Here is a 17,275-nt window from a genome sequence, read left to right on the forward strand (position 1 = left end):
ACTTCTCTTCAGAATCTCCCAAGAGCACAGTGTCATCAGCAAAGAGCAACTGTGACAACTCCCACTTTATGTGTGATTCTTTATCTTTTAACTCCACGCCTCTTGCCAAGACCCTCGCATTTACTTCTCTTACAACCCCATCTATAAATATATTAAACAACCACGGTGACATCACACATCCTTGTCTAAGGCCTACTTTTACTGGGAAATAATCTCCCTCTTTCCTACATACTCTAACTTGAGCCTCACTATCCTCGTAAAAACTCTTCACTGCTTTCAGTAACCTACCTCCTACACCATACACCTGCAACATCTGCCACATTGCCCCCCTATCCACTCTGTCATACGCCTTTTCCAAATCCATAAATGCCACAAAAACCTCTTTAGCCTTATCTAAATACTGTTCACTTATATGTTTCACTGTAAACACCTGGTCCACACACCCCCTACCTTTCCTAAAGCCTCCTTGTTCATCTGCTAACCTTTTCTCCATCTTACTCTTAATTCTTTCAATAATAACTCTACCATACACTTTACCAGGTATACTCAACAGACTTATCCCCCTATAATTTTTGCACTCTCTTTTGTCCCCTTTGCCTTTATACAAAGGAATTATGCATGCTCTCTGCCAATCCCTAGGTACCTTACCCTCTTCCATACATTTATTAAATAATTGCACCAACCACTCCAAAACTATATCCCGACCTGCTTTTAACATTTCTATCTTTATCCCATCAATCCCGGCTGCCTTACCCCCTTTCATTTTACCTACTGCCTCACGAACTTCCCCCACACTCATAACCGGCTCTTCCTCACTTCTACAAGATGTTATTCCTCCTTGCCCTATACACGAAATCACAGCTTCCCTATCTTCATCAACATTTAACAATTCCTCAAAATATTCCTTCCATCTTCCCAATACCTCTAACTCTCCATTTAATAACTCTCCTCTCCTATTTTTAACTGACAAATCCATTTGTTCTCTAGGCTTCCTTAACTTGTTAATCTCACTCCAAAACTTTTTCTTATTTTCAACAAAATTTGTTGATATCATCTCGCCCACTCTCTCATTTGCTCTCTTTTTACATTGCTTCACCACTCTCTTAACCTCTCTCTTTTTCTCCATATACTCTTCCCTCCTTGTATCACTTCTACTTTGTAAAAAGTTCTCATATGCTACCTGTATCTAAGTAAACTTACATACTGTGCTGGTGTCCAGGTACACATTAAAATCACTAAGAGTATCTTATGTCTCGAGAATGCCATATTAATAATAATAATAGCAATACTCACTCAGAGGCACATTAAATGTTGTATATTATGTTAATATATACATTTTCATTAATCCATCTATGATATTTTTTCAAAATTATATAATAAATATGCTATGTAATGTATAAACATGATAAATACACCCCACAGTAGAATAAATTAACATAAATATAGTTCAACACCAAAGAAAATGTGTCAACAATAATATTACTGGTGTAACTGTAGAAAATTATTCCTTTCCTATGCCTTCACTCAGAGCGTCATTTCTTCTAAAAAATGGCATTACATGAGAATGGAAGTGTTGCTCTTTAAGTAACAAAAAAGGCACAATACTGTGACTAGAATGATACACCAATAACCCGCACATAGAAGAGAGGAGCTTACGACGATGTTTCGGTCCGACTTGGACCAAAACGTCGTCGTAAGCTCCTCTCTTCTATGTGCGGGTTATTTGTGTAGTGTTGCTCTTTATTAATTCTACTGTACCATCATGGAGACAACTTGTACACTATGTAAAGTGTTTGTATTATGGTATAATACAGACATGTATGAACCAAAACCAGATACCTTCATCTGTTTACATAACTCTGCATCTCACCACCCCACCCCACTGCTGGTGGGGTGGGGTGGGAGTGGCCTGGCTGGCTACCATACCAACCACACCTCATTTTTTACAATAAATACTACTCATCTCACCATACATTAAGACTACAAATCTTTTAAGTAATGAGTGAACTGTATATGCATTTTATCATTCTGGGATGCTTTAAATGTCATAGTATATTACTTGTGGGTGGGGTGGGGATGGCCTGGCTGGCTACCATACCAACCACACCTGATTTCTTACAATAAATACTACTCATCTCACCCTACATTAAGACTATAAATATTTTAAGGTAAGTAGTGAGTGTACTATGTGTATTTTACTTTTTTATTGGTTTTTAATGCCTAGTTCTATTGCTAACTTAATATATGCTAGTGTAAACTTGTTAACTAGCATTTATAAGTGGGAAAAAGAAGTGTTCCACTTTATGATGGTAGCCTGGAACCTAACCTGACATATAAGTGGGGCCCTACTGTATATGTTTTTAGAGGCGCGACAGATATCAGATAATTATTTAGTAGCAGTTACAGCGAGAGTAATGGGAAGATGGGGGACAAAGAAAATGTCATCATGGGTACGAGAGAAGTGGAAGTTAATAAATTAAAGGAGAAGATATAAGCAATTCTCCATGGGGCGGTTGAAAATAATTCTTCTTCCGTAAGCCACGTGTCATATGAGGCGACTAAAATGCCAGAAGCAAGGGGCTAGTAACCCCTTCTTCTCTATACATTACTAAATTTAAAAAGAGTAACTCTCGTTTTTCTTTTCAGATCACCCTGCCTTGGTGGAATACTGCCAGTTTGTTGAAAAAAATAAGAAAGTATTGAGAGAGAGAGAGAGAGACAGAAGCTTTTATGCCACAAGATGGGCAGAAAGCAGCAACTTCACTCTGGCTGTACCCTTCTCCAGAACTTCACTCCATCTGAGATCATATATACCCAGGATGACTCGAGTATGGAACACATTCATACAGCATAATGATGTCAACAAGATAAAGTCAGCTGATCAAATGAAAATGCTGGCCCACAGATGGCTCTAACTTCATCCTGTTCCCTACTTGTATGTCTCATAACAATAAAAATGCTTTCAAATGAGCTGATGTAGGTAATAGCTCTTAGCTTGCCAATAAAGTTAGGAATTCTTAACCTGTAAATAGCTTGTCAATAAAGCTAGGGATCCTTAACCTTGTCAAACCCTGTGTAAAGAGAGAGAGAGAGAGGAGAGAGAGAGAGAGGAGAGAGAGGAGAGAGAGAGAGGAGAGAGAGAGAGAGAGAGAGAGGAGAGGAGAGAGAGAGAGGAGAGAGAGAGAGAGAGAGAGAGAGAGAGAGAGAGAGAGAGAGAGAGAGAGAGGAGAGAGAGGAGGAGAGAGAGAGAGAGGAGAGAGAGATAGAGGAGAGAGAGAGATAGAGAGGAGAGAGAGAGAGAGGAGAGAGAGAGGAGAGAGAAAGAGAGAGAGAGAGAGGAGAGAGAAAGAGAGAGAGAGAGAGGAGAGAGAGAGAGAGAGAGAGAGAGAGAGGAGAGAGAAAGAGAGAGAAAGAGAGAGGGAGAGGAGAGAGAGAGAGAGAGGAGAGAGAAAGAGAGAGAGAGAGAGCATAGGAAATAAGAAAGGTAGTTGAAGAGGTATGGGTTGGATTTAAGACTGCAGTGTTAGAATACACAACAGTATTTTTTGGGTATAGGAGAGTGGGTATGGAAAGAGAAAAGGAGTGACTGGTGGTATGATGAGGTAAAAAAGGGGTATGGAAGAACTTTGTTGATTTCCCTACTCACATCTCTGGCTCCTCCCTTGACCCAGTAGTGAGTGATCTGGCAGAAGGCATAGTCACTTGTCAACCCCTCGGCTATGTTGGATCGTCTGACCACAAGGCTGTTTTTACGACACTTAAGATCCCAACAGAACGAGGTGAGGAGTCCACACACACAACCTGGCTATGGGAAAGAGGTAATTGGCCAGCCCTTCGCTCAGAGCTCACCACCACCACCACCGATTGGAATGCTCTTCTCCAAGGGGATGTTGACAACCAAGTGAAAGCCTTCACTGGACACATCCTTAATCTACAACAAGAACATATTCCTCACCGGCAGTATGTGACGAAGCCTATGGATCAGCCTTGGTTTGGCTTTCGTTGTAGAGAGGCTGCTACTGCTAAGTACAAAGCATGGCGACATCCTACCACCTATAACAGGAACTTGCACAGGCAAGCCTGTAGACATATGGGTGATGTTCAAAAGTGGGCCATTGCTAAATGGGAGGTGGACACTAAAAGAAAGGTAGCATCAGGTAGGGTAGGCTCCAAAACCTGGTGGTCCCTGGTCAAGGACAGACAAGGTTATCTGCCTGATGAACTCATTCCACCTCTAAATCGACAGGATGGGGGGCTGTGGGTCCAGACAAGTTGAGCCCAAGATTGCTGAGAAGATGTGCAGACCAGCTAGCAGCACCTCTAACTCGCATCTTTCAGCACTGCCTAGTACAGTGTAAATGGCCCTCTCTATGGAAAGAGGCAAATGTAGTCCCTGTTCATAAAAAGAAGAAGAGAGCAGAAATCAGCAACTACAGACCAGTGTCACTCCTGTCAATCACTGGTAAGATCCTTGAGACAATAATCTCAAGACAAATGACAGAGTTTTTTGACTACCACTCACTACTTTGTGATCGTCAATATGGCTTCAGGAAAGGTTACTCTGCTGCTGATCTGTTGTTAAACCTCTCCACTAAGTGGCACCAGTCACTGGATGAATCCAAAGTCAGCTGTGTGGTAGCACTGGACATTGCTGGTGCTTTCGACCAGGTGTGGCACCAGGGCCTCTTAGCAAAACTTCAAGCACTGGGAATTGCAGGCTCTACGCTATGTCTCCTCAGTAGATTTCTAAGTGTAGTACTCAATGGAACGGAATCAGCAAGACATCCTATTGGGGCAAGTGTTCCACAAGGAAGCGTGCTGGGACCATTGTTATGGAATGTCTACTTCAACGACCTTCTTCATCTCATCCCAGAATCACATGCATATGCAGACGACTGCACACTGACATTCACTTATCCAAGAGAAGAAATGCCAGCTGCTCTTAGCTACATCAATCATCAGCTGACAGCTATATCAGCTTGGGGAAATAGATGGCAAGTAACATTTGCACTTGAGAAAACGCAAATGATGATCGTCTCTAGGCACCATGATGGTAATGCTGGTGCAGTAGTAAGGATGAATGGGAGGGTGTTGGCACCTGGAGAAGAAGTTGATATCCTTGGGGTGAAATTTGACTCCAAACTAACCATGAAGAACCATGTTGTAAATCTTGCAAACAAGGCAGCCAGGAAGCTTACAGCACTTCGCCGTATCTCGCATCTACTTGACAGCAGGGGTTGCAAGATTCTGTACGAGGCACAAGTACGCTCGCACCTTGAGTATGCTCCACTTTCTTGGTTTGCCTGCCCCCCCTCACATCTGCGACTGCTTGACAGAGTAGAGAACAGAGCAAGACGTCTCATCTCTCGCCTGGACCCATCCTGGATAGATCTGTCATTTCAGCAGAGCCTTCAACATAGGAGGGATGTGGGTGGCCTTACTGTTATGTACAAGGCCAATATTGTCAAAGTACCACACTTGGATCCACTTCGAGGACAGCGTGAAACAAGCTTTTATGCCACAAGACGGGCAGAAAGCAGCAACTTCACTCTGGCTGTACCCTTCTCCAGAACATCACTCCATCTGAGATCATATATACCCAGGATGACTCGAGTATGGAACACATTCGTACAGCATGATGATGTCAACGAGATAAAGTCAGTTGATCACATGAAAATGCTGGCCCACAGATGGCTCCAACTTCACCCTGTTCCCTACTTGTATGTCTCATAACAATAAAAATGCTTTCAAATGAGCTGATGTAGGTAACAGCTCTTAGCTTGCCAATAAAGTTAGGAATCCTTAACCTGTAAATAGCTTGTCAATAAAGCTAGGGATCCTTAACCTTGTCAAACCCTGCGTAAAAAAAAAAATGTCTCAGTCTGGCTGTCACTGGTTGAGTGAGCATTCATTTGAAACATTTCGTAACAATCCATTGTTTTTTGTGCTTGTTTATTGAGTGCGACTGCGAAATAAGCCACCATGGGCCCAAAGAAAGTTCCTAATGACAGCCTTTTGGTAAAGAAGGCGAGAAACATGATAGAATTCAAGAACAGCAACAGACCACAGCTGAGGAAATTGCTTCAGATTAGGAGGAAGAGAGAGGGGAGAAGATGCAAACTTTTGTGGGAAAATATCACCCTGACCAAGCTGATACAAGCCATATCTGCAACATGTTCAGTGACAATGCCTTGTCCCATTTTAGGCAAATCTTAAAGAGATGCCAGAAAAAGAGCTCTCTGGACAATTTTTAGTGCGACAGGAGTTCAGTGCCATGCATGGTTGACAAATAGGCAGCAGAGAGTTTGCATAAATGGGGAGAAATCAGAGTGGGGAAGCGTCACGAGCGGTGTTCCACAGGGGTCAGTGTTGGGCCCCCTGCTGTTCACAATCTACATAAACGACATAGATGAGGGCATAAAGAGCGACATCGGCAAGTTTGCCGATGACACCAAAATAGGCCGTCGAATTCATTCTGACGAGGACATTAGAGCACTCCAGGAAGATTTGAATAGACTGATGCAGTGGTCGGAGAAGTGGCAGATGCAGTTTAATATAGACAAATGCAAAGTTCTAAATGTTGGACAGGACAATAACCATGCCACATATAAACTAAATAATGTAGATCTTAATATTACGGATTGCGAAAGGGATTTAGGAGTTCTGGTTAGCAGTAATCTGAAACCAAGACAACAGTGCATAAGTGTTCGCAATAAAGCTAATAGAATCCTTGGCTTCATATCAAGAAGCATAAATAGTAGGAGTCCTCAGGTTGTTCTTCAACTCTATACATCCTTGGTTAGGCCTCATTTAGATTATGCTGCACAGTTTTGGTCACCGTATTACAGAATGGATATAAATTCTCTGGAAAATGTACAAAGGAGGATGACAAAGTTGATCCCATGTATCAGAAACCTTCCCTATGAGGATAGACTAAGGGCCCTGAATCTGCACTCTCTAGAAAGACGTACAATTAGGGGGGATATGATTGAGGTGTATAAATGGAAGACAGGAATAAATAAAGGGGATGTAAATAGTGTGCTGAAAATATCTAGCCTAAACACGACTCGCAGCAATGGTTTTAAGTTGGAAAAATTCAGATTCAGGAAGGATATAAGAAAGTACTGGTTTGGTAATAGAGTTGTGGATGAGTGGAACAACCTCCCGAGTACAGTTATAGAGGCCAGAACGTTGTGTAGCTTTAAAAATAGGTTGGATAAATACATGAGTGGATGTGGGTGGGTGTGAGTTGGACCTGATAGCTTGTGCTACCAGGTCGGTTGCCGTGTTCCTCCCTTAAGTCAATGTGACCTGACCTGACTAGGTTGGGTGCATTGGCTTAAGCCGGTAGGAGACTTGGACCTGCCTCGCATGGGCCAGTAGGCCTTCTGCAGTGTTCCTTCGTTCTTATGTTCTTAAAAGACAAAGAAGAGAACCAACCCTGGATAGGGCTTGATACCTTAAGTCCTTATGGACAGGGATTCCCCTTCCAAGCAATAACCTCTGCTCCTCCTCCCTCTCCCCTCCTCACCATCCATACCCTAACAAGAGTCTTCAATAAAGGTAAGTGTGATGTTAAATGTTCATTTGTCCATTTCATTAGTCATTTGTATTTCTTTCTCATTGTTGTCTGTATGTAAAACTATAGTTATTCTTTAAAAATCATGTGGGGATGCACTTTTGGGGTGGCTGGTGCCTAGGGATTGGTAGAGATAATGTACAATTTCTTTGTACAAGGGAAAAGAGGATAAAAGAGTATAAGAATTACCAGGGAATAAGACTGGTGAGTATGCCAGGTACAGTGTATGGTGGTTATTACTGAAAGAGTTAAAGGGAAGACAGAGGGGGACTGCATAGGAACAAGGTGATTTTAGGAAGGATAGATGTGTAGATCACATGATTACACTGAAGCATTTATGGTAGGTTAACAATACTTAGAAAAGGTTTGTGTTTCACCTACGGATTTAGAAAAAGCATATGGTAAAGGGGATATGGGAGCAATGTGGCATATGTTCCAGAGGTATGGAACAGATGGTAGGTTATTAAAAGTAGTATGGAGATTTTACACAGATAGTGAGGCTCAGGTTTAATATATTTATAGAATGTTGCTGCTGGGTAGAGGAGTGGAATGAAATGATAAAGAATGATAAAGTGGGAGTTAACACAACTGCTTTTTTTTTTTTTTTTTTTTTTTGCCAGTGACAGTTCTTTTAGGAGATTCTGAAGAGAAATTGTAAAAGTTGGTAGACGAATCTGGGAAAGCATGAAAAATGAGGAAATTAAAGGTTAACATAGGAAAGAGTAAGGTAATAAGTAACAAAAAATATAGGCAATGAGGAACTGATATTAAGATTGGAGATAGGAAGCAAATGTTTTACGATATCTAGTAACAAACTTGTCTACAGGTGGGTCTATGAAAGATGAGGTGAACCACAGAACTGATAAGGGATAGAAAGTGGGCAGTGCACTGCAGAGACAAAAAGCCCTGTCCATGGACACAAAGGAAAATGTACCAAAGTGGTACCTATACCAACACTCTTACATATAAACAATGGGTTTTAAATACAGCAGCAAGGAGAGGGTTGGAGGCAGTGGAGATGTCATGTTTGAGAGCAATGTGTGGCATATCATGCAGAGAATTTGAAACGTTTGGATTAGAAGGTCTAGGGTTATCAAAAGTATTATTCAGAAGGCAGAGGAGGGGTTGTTGAGGTAGTTTGGACATTTGAAGAGGATAGAGAAAAATAAGATGATTAGGAGAGCATATAATAACCCCTTTCTCCTGTATAAATTACTAAATTTAAAAAGTAAAACTTTCATTTTTCTTTTTAGGACACCCTGCCTCGGTGGGATATGCCTGGATAAAGAAAAATATGATGATTAGGAGAGCATATAACCCCCTTCTCCTTTATAAATTACTGCACTAAATTTAAGAAGTAAAACTTTCGTTTTTCTTTTTTAGGTCACCCTACCTCGGTAGGATACACCTGATTTGTTGGAAAAAAAAAAACAGCAAATAAACCTGGGGTGGAGGAGAGGAGGGATAGTGGGTCATTCCAGGATTGACTGGAGGGAGGGGGGATAAGGAATGTTTTGAGTGCTAGTAGTTTTGACATCCAGTAGGCTTGTGTGAGCATGTTAGATAGGAACAAGTGGAAGCAAGTGCATTTTATAATTTGATACGCTGTTGGAGTGTTAGCAAAGTAACATTTATAAAGGGATTCTGGGAAGCTGGTTAGGTGGACTCTAGTCCTGGAAGTGGGAAGTATGGTGCCTATACCTTGAAGGAGGGGTGGAGATGCTGCAGTTTGGAGGGTCATCTAAATCATAATGTCAGCACTCTTCTGACAAGTCAGAATGAATAAATGATAAGTGATTTTTTTTTTTGTGGGGGAGGGGATCCTACCTCATTGGGAAACAGCTGGTGTTAAAAAAAAAAATATTTACTGGCTTAATGTTTTTCCCATGCTTAAATCTCCTTTTATTCTGGTCATGCATTCTCATGGACATCAATAATTTGTAGGGAAAACTGTAACCATAACAGTGAGAGCATATGTAAAGTGTGTTGTGTCAGTTATGATGAGAGGGAGGAAATGGGAAAGAGGTAGGTAGCCCTTCTGCTGCTCATGCCTAAACTTCTCTCACCACAATCTTTTTCCCTGGTGAGAAAGGTACATGACAATATACACTTGAAAAATCCTAGAGGGACTACTCCCAAATCTGCACACGAAAATCACTCCCTATGAAAGCAAAAGACTCGACAGGCGATGCAATATCCCCCTAATGAAAACCAGGGGCGCCACAAGTATGCTAAGAGAAAACACAATAAGTGTCAGGGGCCCAAGACTGTTCAACTGCCTCCCAGCATACATCAGAGGGATTATCAACAGACCTCTGGCTGTTTTCAAGAAGGCATTGGGGAGGCACCTAAAGTCATTACCTGACCAGCCAAGGTGTCGTTCATATGTGTGTAACAGCAGTAACAGCCCGGATGATCAGGCTCTGATCCACCACAAGGCTTGGTCAAAGACTGGGCCATGGAGGCACTGACCCCCAAAACTCTTTCCAGGTATACCATATATTCAACATTACTCTGTGCTACTCTAATCTAACCTTGCCTACAGCAAATCACCCAAAACCAATAGTAACAACAAAAAAAGGCTGTCTGGATGATCCCTTAAACAGGTGATAAACAACACATGCCCACTCTTCAATCACTTAAAACTTAATTCAACATAATATGCTTTCACTCTTACTAATGTGTATACTATATATACATAATCAACACCAGGAGGCCTGGTCACAGACCGGGCCACGGGGGCGTTGACCCCAGAACTCTCTCCAGGTAAACCAGGTAAACCAGTATAAATCCAGCTCTGACACTCCTTGTAGAGCTGCAACATAACTTGTAAACATAATACATGAAATAAATATCTCTCTGATGTTCCCAGTGTTTGACTCAACCTGAGTAAAAACTCAATGCACATAAAAAGTCTGAAAACCTGAAACGTTCTACTGGAAGATTCCAAAGGTTCCATCTTTGCCAACAGCTTCTAAACTACTGTGAAAAAGCACCACCTTATGCTAATGTGATTCATGATATACATATATTAGTACATCAAAAAAATTTGAAACCTGCCTACTGAGTATTCATCTTCATGTGCCTTTTGTTTCCACTATTCTTCTATACACATTAACTGTATCCCTACAATCCCTTCAATCTGACACAACAGTTGTAACAGTCATGAGAATTTTACAGAGAATGATCACTGTTTAATTTCTTTACATCTCCATCTGCTATGACAGAATTATTAAAAGGATTCTTACTTGATTTGACTTTGTACTTAAATTTCTTGTCTTCATAGCCCATACTAATGGTAACACTCAGGAGTTATTACTTATGATTGTTTCACTTATTTCTCTTAGCTCCACATAAATTTTCATGAACCCCTTCTCCTGTATACATAACTGAATTAAAAAGAGAAACTTTCATTTTTCTTTTTGGGCCATCCTGGCTTGGTGGGAGACAGCTGGTTTGTTGAAAGACAAAGACCTATTCTATACTCCATGGGAAAGTGAAATAGAATTCTTCCCCCATAAGCCATGCTTGTTGTAAGAGGCAACTAATATGTCAGAAGCAAGGGGCTAGTAACCCTTCTTGTATTCACTACTAAATTTAAAAAGAGAAACTTTTGTTTTCTTTTTAGGTCACCCTGCGTTGGTGGGATATGGCCGGTGTATTGAAAAAAAAAGCCTACTCTATAACTACTTTCAAATACAGTGGACCCTTAGTTTTCGTGATTAATCCGTTCCAGAGAGTCTGCTTAACCCTTTGAGGGTCCGTGCCATAGATCTACGGCTATACGTTGAGGGTCCAAACCATAGATCTACGCCATGAGCTCAGCTCACTCTGATAAGCTGAGAGCGGTAAATTTGGGCCTAGATATGAGAGAATACATCTATAAACAAATCCTGCAGCACACAGTGCATGAGAGAAAAAAATCGAGACCGTAATTTTCGATTGAAACAGCAACTTTGCAGGTTTTTTCGTATGTTTTTTATAGTTGTATTTGCGATTTCTTGGTCTCATTTGATAGAATGGAAGACATATTACAGAAATAGAGATGGTTTTAATTAGTTTTAGTACTGAAATGGCTTGAAACTGAGCTCAAAGAAGCAGAAATGTTAAATTTTTGCCGATGTTCAAGAGTAAACAAATGACCTTACACATCAAATACACGCCAGCTGGTGGGTCTAATATACATTCACAAATGTGCTGATATTATTTAAACAATTATTACAATATTGCATGAGAGTAAATCTTCCATTTTTTGGTTTGAATAAAAATTCATTATGTGAATTAAAAATGAAAATGGAATACATTTGTAAAGCCTGAAAACATAACTAATGAACAGTGGAAATGTTAGCTTAGTGCCAGGAATGCCTGCATTGTTTATTCTGGACCCTATTTTGAAACTGGAATATTTTGAACTTTGCACTAAACTGGCCAAATTACCAATTTCTAATCACTAGTTTGTAGTTGAAACAGTTGAGTTGGCAATTTCTTGTGCTCAATCGATAGAATAGAAGTAATACTAGTGAAATAGCTAAGAATTTGGTCGACTGGAATAAAGTAATTGGCCTAAAATGGGAGTCAAAGTCAGCAAAATCGCCGATGCGTAAATATCGCTGACACATCAAAATTTGCGAGAGCATAATTTCGTCAATTTTCCATCAAATTTCGTACTTTTTATTTTATTACCTTCAGAAAAAGATTCTGTACCATTTCATAAGAAAAAATAAAATTATTTTTTGAAAATTCTTGGACACTGGTGCGCACTTTGAAATTTGGCCTTTGGACCCTGAAAGGGTTAAAACCAAAATCCACGAAAACTGAAACCATTTTCCCCATAAGAAATAATGTAAATCCAATTAATCTGTTCCAGACACCCAAAAAATAATTTTTTTAGAGATTAAATATAGATTTACCTACCGAAAAGAATGATAAATCGGTATAAAGCAATAATATCATCACACTTACCTTTATTGAAGACTCTTGTTGGTGTATGGAAGATGGGAGGAGGGGAGAGGGAGGAGAAGTTACTATTGTTTGGAAGGGGAATCCCCTTCCATAAACACTTTAGGTACAGAGTCCTTATCCGGGGTTACTTTCCTTCTTTGTTTTTTAATCTGTAAACGGTCCAAACGTATATATACGTTTTTTCAACATTTGATAGCATGTAGAAAAAGTAGATTTTTTTTTTTTTACATTTGAAAACATGTAAAAAACTTTGATCTACTTTTTTTTTTTTGTTATATTTTAAAATATGTAAAAAAAGTAGATCTACTTTTGGAGCACTACGCATGTGAACGTAGATCTGCTTGGACCATTTACGGGGTAAAGGCACTAGGACCAGCTTGAGAGTCACTGGACCCCTGTTGCTCAAAAAATTGTTCCAGAGAGCCCTGTTTCTGGCATCCCTAAGATTTGCCTAAAATGGGACAAGGTATTGTCAATGAACATGTCACAGACACTGCCTACGACAGCTTTGTTAGGGTGATGTTCCTCCACAAACATTTGCACCTCACTCCACTTTGCACAAATGTCCTTAATCTTTGAAGGCACCTTCTTCCCTCTCTGTTCCTCCTCCTGTGAAGCAATTTCCTCACCTGTGGTCTGTTGCTGTTGCAGATGAAGCTCTTGCAGCTCTTCAGTGGTTAGCTCTTCACTGTGGTCCTCCACCAACTCTTCCACACCCTGGTCACTCACATCCAACCCCATGGAATTACCCAATGTCACAATACATTCCACAACCTTCTTTACCAAAGGGCTGGCACTAGGAGCTTTCCTTGGGCCCATGGTGGCTTATTTAGCAGTTGCAAGCACAAATACAATGGATTATTATGAAATGTTTCGTATGAACGCGGGGACGATGCTCACTTGCCAAAAAACAATGCCGGACTGACTCTGAATGCATCGGTGGGAGGCTCTGTGTGAGCGCAGCCACTGGGACACGTTCCATACGACCACCGAAATCCAAGGGAAATCACGAAAACCAGGCTATATTTTGACGAAAAAAGTTGCCAATAACCAAATTTCCCGAAAACTGAGACTCACAAAAAACAAGGGTTCACTGTACAGTGGGTCCTCGCTTTTTGTAATTAATCCGTTCCTGGAAGCGTGACTATTATTGAAATTGACGATTTTTGAATCCATTTTCCCTGTAAGAAATAATGTAAATATAATTAATCCATTCCTGACACCCAGAAGTATTAAAACAAAAAATATTTTTACATGAAATATAGATGTAGTACATAAACAATACAATGGGACACGATGAATGAAACATTAATAGCATAACACTTACCTTATTGGCGATTCCTCTCAGTGTATGGAAGACTGGAGGAGAAGAGAGATTGGATTAGTTACTGTTTGGAAGGGGAATCCCCTTCCATCAACACCTCGGGTACGAAGTCCTTTTCTTGGGTTACTTCTCTTCTCTGTTTCTTAATACCACTAGGACCAGCTTGAGAGCCACTGTATACCTGTGGCACTAAATACTTGTCCAGAGAGCTCTGTTTCTGGCATCTCTTTAAAACTTCCCTAAAATGGGCCAAGACTTTGTCACTGTACAAGTTGCCGATATGGCTTGCAACAGCCTCGTCAGGGTGATGTTTCTCCATAAATCTTTCCATCCTACCCCACATTTCAAAAATCTCCTTAATTTCTGAAGAAGGCAACTTCTTCCATCTCTCTTCCTCCACCTCTGCAGCAATATTCTGAGCTACAGTCTGTTGCTGTTCCTGCTGAAGTTCTTGCAGCTCCTCAGTGGTTAGCTCTTGTTTGTGGTCCTCCACCAACTCTTCCACATCCTCCAAACTTACATCCAACCCCATGGAACTCCCCAGTGCCACAACAGATTTCACTACTGACAGGGTCAGCCCCAAACCCTTCAAAATCCCTCTTGTGAACACAATCTGGCCACAATTTTCTCCAAGCAGAGTTCAAAGTCCTGGTAGTCACTCCCTCCCAAGCCTTACCTATAAGGCTTATGCAATGGAGGATACTGAAGTGATCTTTCCAAAACTCTCTTAGGGTCAAGTGGGTGTCTGAGGTCACATTAAAGCACCTTTGAAACATTGCTTTGGTGTAGAGTTTTTTAGTTTGAAATGATCTGCTGGTCCATGGGCTGGAGGAGAGGAGTGGTATTAGGGGGCAAGAACTTTACTGTGATGAACCCAAACTCCTCCAGAATTAGGTCATCCAAGTTTGGAAGATGAGCAAGAGGCACTTGAGGTCCAATTTCACACTAGGGCCAAACACTTCATTGAACCACTCAACGAAAATTTCCCTCATGACCCATGCCTTATTATTAGCTTTCCAAAACACACACAATTTACTCTTCATAACATGGTTTTTCTGAACACTGGGATTTTCAGAGTGGTACACTAGTAACGGTTTCACTTTGAAATTCCCACCAGCATTAGCACAACATGAGCGTCAGCCTGTCTTTCATAGGCTTGTATCCTGGCAGTCCCTTTTTCTCCTGAGTAATGTAGATCCTCTTTGGCATTTTCTTCCAAAAGAGGCCTGTTTTGTCAAAACTGAACATTTGTTCAGGTTTCAATCCTTCAGCCTCTATGTACTCCTTGAATTCACTTACGAATTTTGTAGTTGCAATTTTGTCCGAACTGGCAGCCTCGCCATGCCTGATCACACTGTGTATGCCACTATGGTTCTTAAATCTCTCAAACCAGCCTTTGTTGGCCTTAAATTCACAAATCTCAGTACTCGTTGCAGGCAATTCCTTTACAAGATCGTCATGCAACTGCCTATCCTTTTCACAAATAAGCGACTGCATAAGACTATCTCCTGCTAACTGTTTCTCGTTTATCCACACCAATAATAACTTCTCAACATCTACGAGTACTGGTGATCTCATTTTTGTCAGCATATTTACCCCCTTTGCTTCCTTGATTTCCTTTTTCTTGGCCACAATGGAAACTATGGTTGTATGGGGTTTCTTATACATCCTGGCCAGTTCGGCCACATGTACACCACTTTCATATTGATCAATGATGTTTTTCTTGAATTCAATCATATTTCTCACCTTCTTTACCAAAGGCCTGGCACTAGGAGCTTTCTTTGGAGCCATGGTAGCTTATTTAGCAGTTGCAAGCACTAAAATGAATGGAATATTATGAAATAGTATTTCAGATGAACAAGTGAGGGGACCGTCACTCACTGGTAAACAATGTCACACTGGCTGGGAAGGGAAGGCGAGGCGGCTTGGAGCCATGTGTACACGTCTGGGATGAATGACTACTATTTGCGAGTCAAACGACGATTCGCGAGCCAATGTTTTGACGAAAATAACATTATGATTTCCGAAAATTACGACTATTGAGCCTTACGATTATCGAGAGTCCACTGTATATGTAATTTTAAGTTATGCACTGAATAACTATAGACTTTTCATTGTACTCTGCTATAAAACATCTAATTACTGTACTATGTAATGTTACAGAAAATAAACTTAGCTATAGAGGGAAAAAGAGCAGGAATAAGAGAAAAGGAAACATGAAATGGGAGAGAAAGGTTGGGAAACAGAAGAGGGAATGGGAGGAGGTGGAGAAGGAGGGACACCATTTCAATTTCACAGTTTAAAATACAACTTAAATGAAATTAGATATGGAATAGTATAGTTCAGGAATGCTTCTTCACTTTTAACATTATGTGTCCATGTAAAAATGGGATCCATGTTCTGAATGGCTTCCAAGAACTTGTATTGTTCATAAGCTGGGGTTCTACTATACCATAACTTTGTTTATATTCTGGAAAAAAAATACGCAAAGATATGTCAATGAATCATTAACATTGTTTCTAGAGGATGTCATTGTTTTGCAGGACATTAATAATCTTTCAATTACTCACCTGTATCTAATTTGATATTTGCCCTTATCTTTCGAGTAGTGGTGCCAAGTAATGTCTTTTAAAGAGATGGGACGGGGAAGTTTTACAGCACAGCCTAAATGAATGCTTTGGCCCCAAGTCACTACCATCTTCTTCTTTGCAATGCAAGCATCACACAGTCCTGGAGTTGAGCCTGTAACATCCTGCAGAAGGCTGCAAAAACATAGCTTCAGGTTAGATTCTATATGTTGTAAATCTGCATACCTATCATATAATAAAAAAGCTACTGTATTCACAATATTATTCAAATAACAAACCTCGTTGCTATTTCACTATTTCCCAATTGAAAGAAATACTGAAGTTTGATCCTTCAATGTGGATGCTGGTGAAAGTCTCATTATCTACTCTTTCCTTCCTCAGATCAAGCCTGATTATCTCCCACCCTTTCTTTCCCTCAGGTGCTGTATGAACCTTATGGGTTTAGCACCTCCCCATAGTAACAATAATCAAGATAAGATCATTTTACAGGCCACATTAACAGTGAAATCTGAAGTAGAGGTACTCAACACATTCTTAAATTTGGTAATTATTCTGCTATAATGCTGCTTTGAGTAGCATTAATAGCAGAATTTACTAGAGCTGTTTTACACATTCTACCAGTCTCTTCCATAAAGAATATTAAGACTCTGCAAATCATTAAAGAAACATTCTGCAAGCAGTACTTCTTACACAATTTGTTACTTTCCTAATATGGTGAAATTCTTATTTCACTAGAGATGCCAAGCCCATGATGACACTCTTCATGTCGCTTGTTCTATCTAGGCTGGAATATTGCTGCACACTAACAGCACCTTTCAAGGC

At 40.4% G+C, this 17,275-nt stretch overlaps 1 protein-coding gene across 1 annotated transcript in view; it reads right to left on the reverse strand.

Annotated features, from left to right (window-relative positions):
* Positions 1 to 17,275, reverse strand: part of Sema2a (Semaphorin 2a) — a 162,448-nt gene that overhangs the window by 12,578 nt on the left and 132,595 nt on the right. Inside the window, exon 11 of the mRNA XM_070092815.1 lies at positions 16,436 to 16,678. Within this exon, the coding sequence (XP_069948916.1) occupies positions 16,436 to 16,678 (243 nt within the window). The remainder of the gene's footprint in view (positions 1 to 16,435; positions 16,679 to 17,275) is intronic.

The sequence above is a fragment of the Cherax quadricarinatus genome, chromosome 41 (assembly GCF_038502225.1).
Source record: "Cherax quadricarinatus isolate ZL_2023a chromosome 41, ASM3850222v1, whole genome shotgun sequence".
NCBI classification, from domain to species: Eukaryota; Metazoa; Arthropoda; class Malacostraca; order Decapoda; family Parastacidae; genus Cherax; species Cherax quadricarinatus.